Consider the following 10,340-nt stretch of genomic DNA (forward strand, 5'->3'; position numbering starts at 1 on the left):
GGCAGCTTTGTGCCCACTGCAGGGTGAGGCCAGAGCCTGTGCAGTCTGGGGGCTGGCACCTGCGAGTGTCCCTGGCTGCCACTCTGCTGTCCTGCTGCAGGGAGAGGCTGGTGGCTGCAGCCTGGCCTGCTGGTCAGCATGGTCCTACTTCTGTGGGTGTCACTTTGTGTCCCCGTGTCCAGAGAGCAATGGCAGGGCTGTCCCCTGGGCTGTTCTCACTGGAGGATGCTGGAGGCACCAGAGACTGAGAGCCCAGCTGGGGCTGGCAGGGAGTGAGCAATGTGGTCACCAGCTTAAAATAAGTTTGAGTTTGGTATTTGTGGGGGAGGATCCTCCTAAGGTGGCAGGAGCTGCTCAGAGGTGTGGGTTGGATGCCTGTGCTGCTCCCAGCACCAAACAGATCCCAACACCCTGGATCTGTTTCCAGGGTGCTCCATGTGCACATCTCCATCATCTCAAATTCCCTGGCTGTGCTGACCTGGTGGCTGTGCCATGCTGGGATTCTGCTGTGCCATCCCAGATGGGATTGCTGCCAGCATTTATCCCAAGACCAAGTGCTGGCAGCAGGAGTTCCCTGAGTGATTTGTGTGTGAGCTGAAGCCTCTGTAAGAGACCAGAGCTACTGATTGTAAACTGGGCAGTGACAGGGACTCTGCCACCAGCTTGGCTGAGCTGCTCCAGGATTTATCCGCCCTGGACATTAAAACCCATCCCTCATTTCTGACCTAAACCTGCCAATGGGACCCTTGCTCTGGGTTTGGGGCCAGTGCAGGCTGTGGTGGAGCGGGTCTGGGGCAGAAATTGCCAGGTTTTGGGACAAGTGACTCCTGCAGAGCTGCTTGCTCCCTGCATGGGTTACCCAGAGTTAGGTTCACTCTGTTGGAGGGGGCTCCAAAACCCTGCAATTACTGTAAATGAAAGTCAAATGATTGTGGGAGCAACTTTGTTGTAGAGTTGAAGGCATTAAATGGGACAAATCTTATGGGAGAGCTAATTCTTTTTATTAGGAGGGGAAAACAAATTAGCTGGGTACACAAGCACTTTCTGACACTATTGTTACTGTTATTATCCCTTACTGGTGCTGTTAGAAATGAGGGCATTGCATTAGAGGGAAGGCACATTATGCAAGTGTTTAGACCTGCTGGTAACTGCTCTCTGCTGACAGGTATTTACTTAATGATATGTTGGAGTGAAAGCTAGCAGCAAGGACAAGCATTGGAGGGAGATGGAAGTGCTGGGATCTGCCTGGTCCAGCCTTGTCTGGACCTCCTGGAGCTGCCTGACACCTCCCACCCACAGCAGGCATCCCCCAAAGCCCCTTTCTGTACTTCCAGCAGGGTCCTGACTGTAGCACATTCCCAGAGTGCGTCCCCAGTGCTCTCCCTGGTCCCAGGCCTGTTCCCATGGATCTGCAGCCTCCAGAGCTGCCCTGACTTGCTTGCAGAAGGTCTTTGTGCTCCTGCCTGTGCTGGAGGCAATGCCTGGTGTGGGTACCAGTGGGACTGGTCACGTTTCCGGTGTCATGTGCTGTCCATGACGGATGGCAGAGCCAGTTTTTCTGCTCCAAAAGTGGGACTGGGGAGGAGACCGCAACCCTCAAATACCCGGAGCCCTGGCTGCTGCCAGCCAGGCATCGAGGAGATCACTTCTTTTTCAGCTCCAGGTAAAGCCCTTCCTTTTCTCCCTTATGCCACCCAGAGAATTGAGACTCAGCTGTGTATTTTACAGGCTGGAGAAGCAGAGCAGGACAGCGGGGTGAATGAGGGTGCAGGAGCACCCCTGGGGCAGCTCTTGGGGATGGCAATGGGGGGCTGAGCTTTGTGGGAAGGACTTCAGTGCCCTGGCTGAGATGGGAGTGGGCTCACTGTGAGCTGGTTGTGCCTGGAGGGCTAAGATCACTCAGGCTTCTCCTACAATACACAGGTTTGCTCTGCTAGACAGAGGTCTGATCCAGCTGCACCTTGTGCCCAGCTTGGCTGTGGACAATTGCAGCTGCTCCGTGGGGACCATCAGCTGCTCTCTGGGTTCTGCTGGTTTGTCTGCCTGGGCTTTAGGAAACCAGCTCATCTGGGGCAGGCAAACCTGCCTGCATGAAATGTGAGGCTCCAGAGGAACAGGCAAAACCAGATCTGCTGGTCCGGGGTGGGATGGAAGAGGAAAAAACTGAGGGTTGGCATGGAGGCAGCACCCACGGAGGCAGCACCTACAGCAGGGGCTGCACAGAGGGCTGGGTGGCACCCCCAGACAGAAGCTTGCAGAGCCCACCCCATCTCTTGGAAATCAGCAGGGTTGGTCCCCAGGGACCGAGGTAGCAGTGCAGGGGGGGATTAAAGGGGTTTAACCCTCCCCCCAGAGGCATTTCTTGGCATGTGTTGGGGCAGAGCCATCCCTTCCCAGCCCTGGCTGCTGGACTGTGGTCTGGTTCTCCATCTCCTGGTGCAAAACTCCATGTCCCCCTCTGTGCCTTGCCTGTCTGTACCCATCTGTACCCTGTGCCTTCCCCAACTGCTCCCCTCTGGCAGTGCAGGCTCAGGGCAGGGGAATCCTCATGGATTTGGGGCTGGGCACACCATGGGAGCCATGGGGCAGCTTTGGTGAGCAGGACCTGGGGCCAGAGCGTCACCTGCACCTTCTCCTCTCCCTTCCCAGGGCTGCCTTTTCTTTTGTTAATGTTTGATTATTTTTAATGATTTTAGATTAAAATGTGATTATTTTCAATTAGTGGTTGCACTTCTTAATTACGGAGATGAATTAGATTGCTGTTCATTATTAATTAGATTTTAACTTTGCACTGATTACATCTTCTATCAGTCACTTCCCACACTCCTTTCCTTCCCATCCAAACTCCCTCTCCCCAAACCCCACTGCTTCCTGCTCCCCTGCAGCATCCTGGGGGTTTAAAAACCTGCCTAGAAAATACAAATCAATGTTATCGGCTCAGAGGCTGCAACTGGCTCCTTCAAAAGGGCCAATAACACCAACCAGATGATGTCATTTTGTGGCTAAAAACCATTAAAAGGAAGCATTAATATTCTGCCTCCCTCCAACACTGGCTGGAAGAGAAACTATTTCCTAATTACCTGCTGCCACAGGGGTGGATCTGCTCTCCCCACTGAGCAGAAGGACCTGATCCCCCCATCCCTGCTGCCCTGTTTGTGTATGAGAGGGAGGGTTTGACCTGCCCAGGCTATTTCTTAGGCTTTGTCTGGGCCTTCTATTTTTAAAGCAAGCTATTTCCTTGCCTTTCTTTTCATCTGCCACCTTTCAGGCACCTAATCAATGCTTGGGAGTTTTCTTACCCTTGCTCTTGGCTTCTTCTCTGCTTGCTGCTGTCTCCATCTCCCTCTCCCTCTCTCCATCACCCTGTCCCTCAGGGAAGGTGTCCTTTCTGCTGGGGATTCCTAGGAGCTCCCACTGTTTATTATTTCTTTCGAATTTAATTTGAAATTCTTCTGTAATTTGCACCTGCTCATGGTGGGGGGTTAAGACACACATTTGCCCTGATATTTCTCTGCCTTCTCTGCCTCCATCACTCTCCACTTGCTGGGCAGAGGGGGCTGCCTGGGTGGGCACAAGGTCTGGTCCTTTTGGTTTTTATGTCATCCACAGATTGTCTGATCTCCTTCCCTGCTGTTTTGGGGGGTAGGAATTACACAGGGCCTCTGTAAAAACTGAATGTTCCAGGGAGGCGTTTTCATCCCTGAAAAACTCACCTTCCTCCACTCTCTTGTTGCTCCTTCAGGTCCTCTCTGCTCCCTAGGTGTGACTGTCTCGTGCCCCAGAGCTCTCTGGTTTGGTGAAATGTCGACAATCCTGAAATGTGAGTGTTTGGTGTGGGCCCAGGGGCACCTGCAGGGTGTGGGTGTGCTGGATGCTGCAGCTGGCAGTGAACCTTCCTCTGTGCCCTGCTGCAGGGTTTGGACGGGAGGATAAGGAGAAAGAGGAGGACAAAAAAGAGAAGGAAGAAAAGGAGAAGGAAAAGACTGAGGGAGAAAAAGAGAAGGAGAAGCAGAAGAGGAGGAAGAAGGAAGAAGAAAAGGTAGGGGAATGATGGAGTTGTCTGCAGAACCATTTACATCCTGGCTGTAAAGGGAAGCCATGTCTGACCCACAGCAAACCCACACCTGTAGCAGGTGGAGCTATGCTGCCCACAGCCTAGAAATCACCATGTCCATGGCTTTTCCACCGAGGGACAGCTTCACTCCTAAGCTTCACTTAGATCTCCCTCCCTTGTCTCTCCAGATGGGATGTTGGTGTGGACAGTGATGCTGCCTGCACTGCACACACTGTTTAGTCCTTGCTCTTGGTCCCACAGCAGCACCAGTGGTGCCAAGCCCACTCTAGATACCCACAGGACCAGGAGTCTCTCTGACTCCTGACTCTGAACTGCCAGGATTCCCAGGGTTCCCAGTGATGCTTGTCCCTCTCTCTTCACCCCAGCAGGGAGAAGGGGAAGAGGACAGGAGCAGCAGCAGCTCTGACAGTGACTCGGAGGAGGTAACCTCACCCCAGCTCTGCGCTGGGGCCTGGCTCCCCCTTGCACCCCAGCCCTGTGGGGTTTGCACCTGCAAACCCCAGTGTGGATGCTACCAAATACCTGGGATGGGACACTCAGCACTCCCCTCACATGCTGTCCCTTTTATTTCTGCCCCAGGACCAAGGCATTGCCAAGGATGAGGAGAAGGAAGACAAGGATTAGTCTTGCAGCAGTGCATGCCCTGGGCGTGCCATGGAGGTGGAGATGGAAATGGCAGCTTGGGCTGGAGAGTGACTGGGTCACTGTTAGCCAAATAAAGATGTTGTGATCTCCAAAGAGAAATGCTATTTATTCACCCAGTCACACTGCCTACCCAGTGCTGTCTGTCCCTCTGCAAAAGGAAACACTCAAGAAAAGGCAATCATAGGTGGGAGCTGGGTGAGCAGGTTTTGTACAAGACCATGACAGAGTCTGGAGAGAAATGCAGGGGCTCTGGGCTCTGTCTGTCTGGCTCTGCAGAGTCCCTCCAGATTTGGCATCGCCAACATCTCCCTGTGCCCTCCACGCTGTTTGCTGTGGGATGGAGCAGCGTGAGCAGGGACAGACGCCTGGAGCTGTGCTGAGCTGTCAAAACTGATTTCAAATTTATCAAAAGCAAAGGAAAAGCAGTTATAGGGGAAAAGCCGACAAACTCCTCTCTTTTTGCAGCGCTGACCCCAGCGCAGGGGCTGCGCCTGCTCATCCCCAGCCCCGCCGCAGCCGCGGGCTGGCATCGGGCGCGGCGCCAGGAAAAAAACAAGTGGGAAAAATTAGGAAAAATGAGCTGGCACCGCCATCTACCGGGAATGAGACGTCTGGCAGCGGGGCCACCGGTTTCATAACAGCTCGGCTGTTTTGTAAGGTTCCCGCAGCGCTCCGGGGGCAGGGAGAGCATCGGGGACAGGGAGAAGGCATCGGGGACAGGGAGAGGGCATCGGGGACAGGGAGAGAGCATCGGGGACAGGGAGAGAGCGTCGGGGACAGGGAGAGAGCATCGGGGACAGGGAGAGAGCATTGGGGACAGGGAGAGGGCATCGGGGACAGGGAGAGGGCACCGGGGACAGGGACAGCATCGGGGACAGGGACAGCATCGGGGACAGGGAGAGGGCATCGGGGACAGGGAGAGCATCGGGGACAGGGAGAGGGCATCGGGGACAGGGAGAGGGCATCGGGGACAGGGAGAGAGCATTGGGGACAGGGAGAGGACATCGGGGACAGGGAGAGAGCATTGGGGACAGGGAGAGGACATCGGGGACAGGGAGAGAGCATTGGGGACAGGGAGAGGGCATCGGGGACAGGGAGAGGGCACCGGGGACAGGGAGAGAGCATTGGGGACAGGGAGAGCATTGGGGACAGGGAGAGGGCACCGGGGACAGGGACAGCATCGGGGACAGGAAGCGCCCCAGGAACAAGGAGCGCTCCAGGATCAAGAAGTGCTCAGAGGACAGGGAGAGCACCGGGAGCAGGGAGCGCTCCAGGGGCCCTGGATGCTGGCAGGGTCCAGCCGGCAGCAAAAGGGACCCTGGAGGGGGACACAGGGCCAGCAGCCCGGCCCACTGCTGCTGCCGGCAGTATTAGGACAAGCCCACAAGTCTCACCACCAATAAAAACTTCAATGCCAACTTGAGCATAAGCTCTCCCTGCTGTGTTGCTGCCTTGGTTTGTTTCCCTTAAGGAGTCTATTTTTTATGAGTATTTTCTTGAGTAATGCAGATTTCAGGCAAACCCGAGATTAAAAGTCAACACCGTGGAGGATTTTACTTGAAACCACAGAATGTGGCTTTGGATGTTCTTTCCCTGGAACAAATGCAGCCAGCTCTTGTATAAGCACAACAAACAGCAGGAAAGATGCTGAGGAATGTTGTCTTAATTATCCAGCACAAAGATTAAAGGGAAAACATGAAGATGGGAAAAACAAACAACCCCAAAAGCTAAACTGGGTTTCAGTGAGCTGGTTTGGCTTCAGCAGGAAAGGATTGATTTTAACTGCCTTATTGCTTCATGAACCCTTGGGTGCATTAATGTAAAATAATCCTGTGTGGGGTTATTTTGCATATTTTATTCCTCTCTCTGTGCAAGTACACAGGACTCTTGCACAAGACACAAACTATTTCCAAATAGTAGATGGAGTTGCTGAATTTTACAGTTCCCTCAGGCCATGCTACTAAAGGATGGGAATATCTTGGAATAAACTCTGTGTTTGGACAGGAAAAGGAGAGGCCTTGCCTTTGCTTTCCAAGATAAAGGCTGGAAACCTTTCAAGCATGGTGTGCCAGACTCTGAGGTGAAGCCTGCCCACAGATGCTCAGTTGGAGCTGAGAGGTGCTGCATCTCACAGGAGTGGGATTCTGCTTCCCAGCTTCAGGTATTTAATCTGAAAGCCCTGAAATTGTCCTCTGTGCCTTGTGCTCCAACTCCCAAAATGGGTGGAGCCTGAAAATGTCTGTCTGCAGCTCACCCCACAGCCATGTCCTCACAATGCCCCAAATCTCAGCATCTTCACGTGCTCAGGGCCAGCACTGGGCACTCCTGCAGTGCTGGGTGATGGTGAGCCCCAAGCCAGGTGAAGTCTTCCTGCTACTGCTCATGTTTTACAGTCCCTGCTTCAGGCCACTGCACCAAGCTCTCTGCAAATACAGCTTGTGCAGCCAGATCCCTGTGGCACAAGGGCAAAGAGCCAAACACACCCAGGGACTGGCTGTGAACATCCAGCTGCCTCCTCCAGCAGCTGAGCTTCTCCATCCTGCCTCCAGCAGCTTGCCCTGCACCTTGTCCTCTCCCCTCTGTGCCCTTGTCCTACCTTCATAGAACTGGCGAAGTCTGCCCAAAAAGTTGTGCAGGAGAAAACCATTTCACGTTCCCTGGTGTCCCTAATTCCTCATTGCATCTCAGCCCTGGCTTGAAGCCAGGTGACATGAATGGGCACAGAGCACAAACATTTGCCAGCCACGGGGAGTATGGCTCTAAAAACACAGTGGAGGAGACAAAAGGCAGGTGGAGCATCTGGTTTTGGGGATGCTGAAGCCCTTCAGTCACAGCAGTTGAGTAGCTCTGCTGAGGGACACGTCCCCCAGCATGACCTGGGTGTGCTGAGATGAGTGTTTGCCCGCAGACGTGCCAGACAGAGCTGCCCAAGCACTGCTGGGGTGAGTCTGACTTCACCAGCGTGTTTTAACCACCTCCCCTGCTGGAAGCATCTGCAAGGTTCAGCCAGGGGCTCCTTGGAGCTGCTGTGTCTTCAGCTGGCTGGGAGAGGAGCATGGAGCACAGAGCTGGGCCAAATGCCCATCACACCAGGCTCTGGAGGGGCGGAGTAGGAAAAGAAGACCAGCAAGAGGAACTGGCAGCCGTGGAGTTACTTAAGCAAGTCTTGTTTACACAAATTTATATAATAACTTTGGCTGGTCCTCGGGGAGCAGGAGGGGTTGTGCTGCCCCTGCTCACAGCATCTGGGGGTGCCTGCAGGGATCCTGCACAGCACCTGGCTGTCTGGGGCCTCATAGAGCAGAGATGGCAAGAGAGTTTAGATGTGGAGAAAGAATTGTTTCCTATATCATTCCATGCAGAGATGCCCCCAGAAAAAGGCATTTTTCTATAAATGCCAAAAATTTCAGAACAGAAAGGTTGGGCCTTTACATTGTGATGAGACTTTTCATCTTGCATCTAGGGGCTTTATTATATAAAGTGTCCTATTAGGGAAACAAGGCTCTCTAAGGTAGAGATCAAAAAGAAATCTTTCCTCTGTTCCCAAGTGACCTTCTTCATGGAAAATTTCAAGCTGCTTTTTCATTCCACTAAAAAATGGGAACAGTTAAAAATCCTCACTTTCCCAGAAAAGCTGATTCCTGCAGCCCTGCTTATGATCTGCTAATCTCTGCAGAGTGCTGGGCAGAGGTTTCCTATGAAACTACTCTTCTATTTTTGAGCTGAATAAAAAGAAAAGCAAAACTCAAATGGAACTGGAGTCATACAAGTGAAGGCTGTTTTGGAAGGTGAAATCCCTGCTCTTACTTCCTTGCACAGCACTCAGACTTGCTCCTCTCTGTGCTGCATCCTTCTACAACTTATCCCTTCACTCTGAATATCTGTAAACTAAGACTCTTCACTATGTTAATTAGCAGCTAAAAGTTATAGCAGAGCTTTATTAATGGGATTAGTTTTCATAAAAATGATGCTAAGGATACACATCTTTCCCAGCACCTTTCCCTCCCCTGAAAACTTCTCTAGGATTTTCTCTTTCAGAAGAGCAGAGCAGGCTCCTTACTCCCCAAGCCTTACTGCAATAGCTTCCTAAAACCCACAGTGGAATGGTGCCAGGCTTCTTGCGAAGGAAAACCTTCAATTTGCTCTGGCAGATTCACCAGGACAGGTTTCTGGGTGACAAATGTTCCGAGCACTAACAACCTGACCTCTTTAGAAGCCGTGACGTCTGTGCGTTATGAAAGGAGGAGCTGGTGACGGGCTTACCCAAACATGATTCACCTGCTGTTCAAAGTGCAGCAGAGGTGGAGGCCAGCCAGTCTGTGGAACAAAAAGGCACAGACAGAAATATTTGTCTGCTCCTTGAGCAGAAAGCTCTGCCCAGGCCACCACTGCTGCGAACAGGCCAGGGGCCCACAGGCAGCTATTTATAACTGTGGGAGAGACAGACCTGCTCATCCTGCCTGAAATCCAGCCCAGGCTGTGTTTAGGGCTTTGTTCTGTCTGGCTTTTACAGGAAAACTGCAGGGAGACCCTGAGAGCCATTTGCATTTCTCTCCGAGGCTTCAGGGTGCTTCCTTCTCCACATGGTCAGACACTTTTGGATGGAATTGAGCCACTGGCTTTGCAAGAGCTCTTCTGTCCTCGCCAAGAAGGACACACAGGGGTGGTGGAGATGCTGGAGGAATAAGGAGCAGGGTAGGGGATGAGGGAGTCAGCCCCTGCATCTGGCCTGACAGCCCCGAGGGTCCCTGCAGAGCAGGCTGTGCCAGCTGCAGAGCCCACCCGCTGCCACCCGCAGCCTCCCTGGCACGGAGAAAAGGCAGCTCTGGGTGCCCGCCAGCCCTGCTGGCATCTCTGGCAGCTGGGGGAGCTGCGCAGGAAAAGTGGAAAAAGGAAGAAATGAGGGAGGCAGCACGTAGTCCCTTCTTGCTGAGGCAAGGAGCCAAGGCCACAGAGCTTGAGAGAGTGGGGCAGGGCAGTGGCGAGTCCCCAGCTGCAGTGGTGGGGCCACCACGGTGTCACCCCGGGCCACAGGTCAGGCACACGGACACAGCAGCGTGTGGAGTGGGCAGCTTCTGTCTGACCCTGCAGTAAAGGCTGATTACAAATCTGCTCTCCCCAGCCAGAAGATTAAGAGGGTGATGTGGCCTCCAGGCCTGGCCCACTGGGATGCAGCTCCCTCTGGACACCAATCTTCTTGGAAGTGGTGGACCTTGCTGCAGTGTGGAGGTGTGCTCAGGGAGTTGGCTTGTTATGACTTTTCCTCCTTTAGTCACTCTGTTATGTTATCCATGGCTTAGGTGGTGCTGAACAAGCCCTGCTGACTTTGGGCTCCTCCTTGGGAGCTCCTATAGATGGAGGATCTTCAGTAAAAATACCAATAAAACAATTGCAAGGCATCAAGGCAAGCTTACAGCACCCTGCACCACAGCCCATGGTCTTGTCACCCATCCCAGGGCTTCCCCCCAGGATAATGGGGACAGTTCTGATCTGGTTTTGTATTCTCTCCTCAGGGTTTGTGGTTTGTACATGACTGCCCATGCTGTGGAAAAAGACATCTCCATCTATTTTATGTGGGACTTGTTTCCAAGGCTGACTGATAATGTTCTGCCAACCTCTT

At 53.1% G+C, this 10,340-nt stretch overlaps 1 protein-coding gene across 1 annotated transcript; it reads left to right on the forward strand.

Moving 5' to 3' along the window:
- Positions 1-1,261: 1,261 nt before the first annotated feature.
- On the forward strand, positions 1,262-4,771 carry LOC135280473 (myb-like protein X). The gene is made up of 5 exons (XM_064388398.1): positions 1,262-1,663; positions 3,743-3,820; positions 3,915-4,039; positions 4,441-4,497; positions 4,655-4,771. Exons 1-5 carry the CDS (start codon positions 1,534-1,536, stop codon positions 4,697-4,699), a joined length of 435 nt encoding a protein of 144 aa, XP_064244468.1. The 5' UTR covers positions 1,262-1,533; the 3' UTR covers positions 4,700-4,771.
- Positions 4,772-10,340: the final 5,569 nt, after the last annotated feature.

Source organism: Passer domesticus, chromosome 13, assembly GCF_036417665.1.
Source record: "Passer domesticus isolate bPasDom1 chromosome 13, bPasDom1.hap1, whole genome shotgun sequence".
Lineage (NCBI taxonomy): Eukaryota > Metazoa > Chordata > Aves > Passeriformes > Passeridae > Passer > Passer domesticus.

Excerpts from the sequence above, each read along its gene's own strand:
- LOC135280473 (XM_064388398.1), top strand. The coding sequence starts at position 1,534 with ATGACGGATGGCAGAGCCAGTTTTTCTGCTCCAAAAGTGGGACTGGGG. Across the intron at positions 3,821-3,914 it reads AATGTCGACAATCCTGAAAT|GGTTTGGACGGGAGGATAAG; the intron begins GTGAGTGTTTGG and ends GCCCTGCTGCAG. Across the intron at positions 4,498-4,654 it reads CTGACAGTGACTCGGAGGAG|GACCAAGGCATTGCCAAGGA; the intron begins GTAACCTCACCC and ends TTTCTGCCCCAG.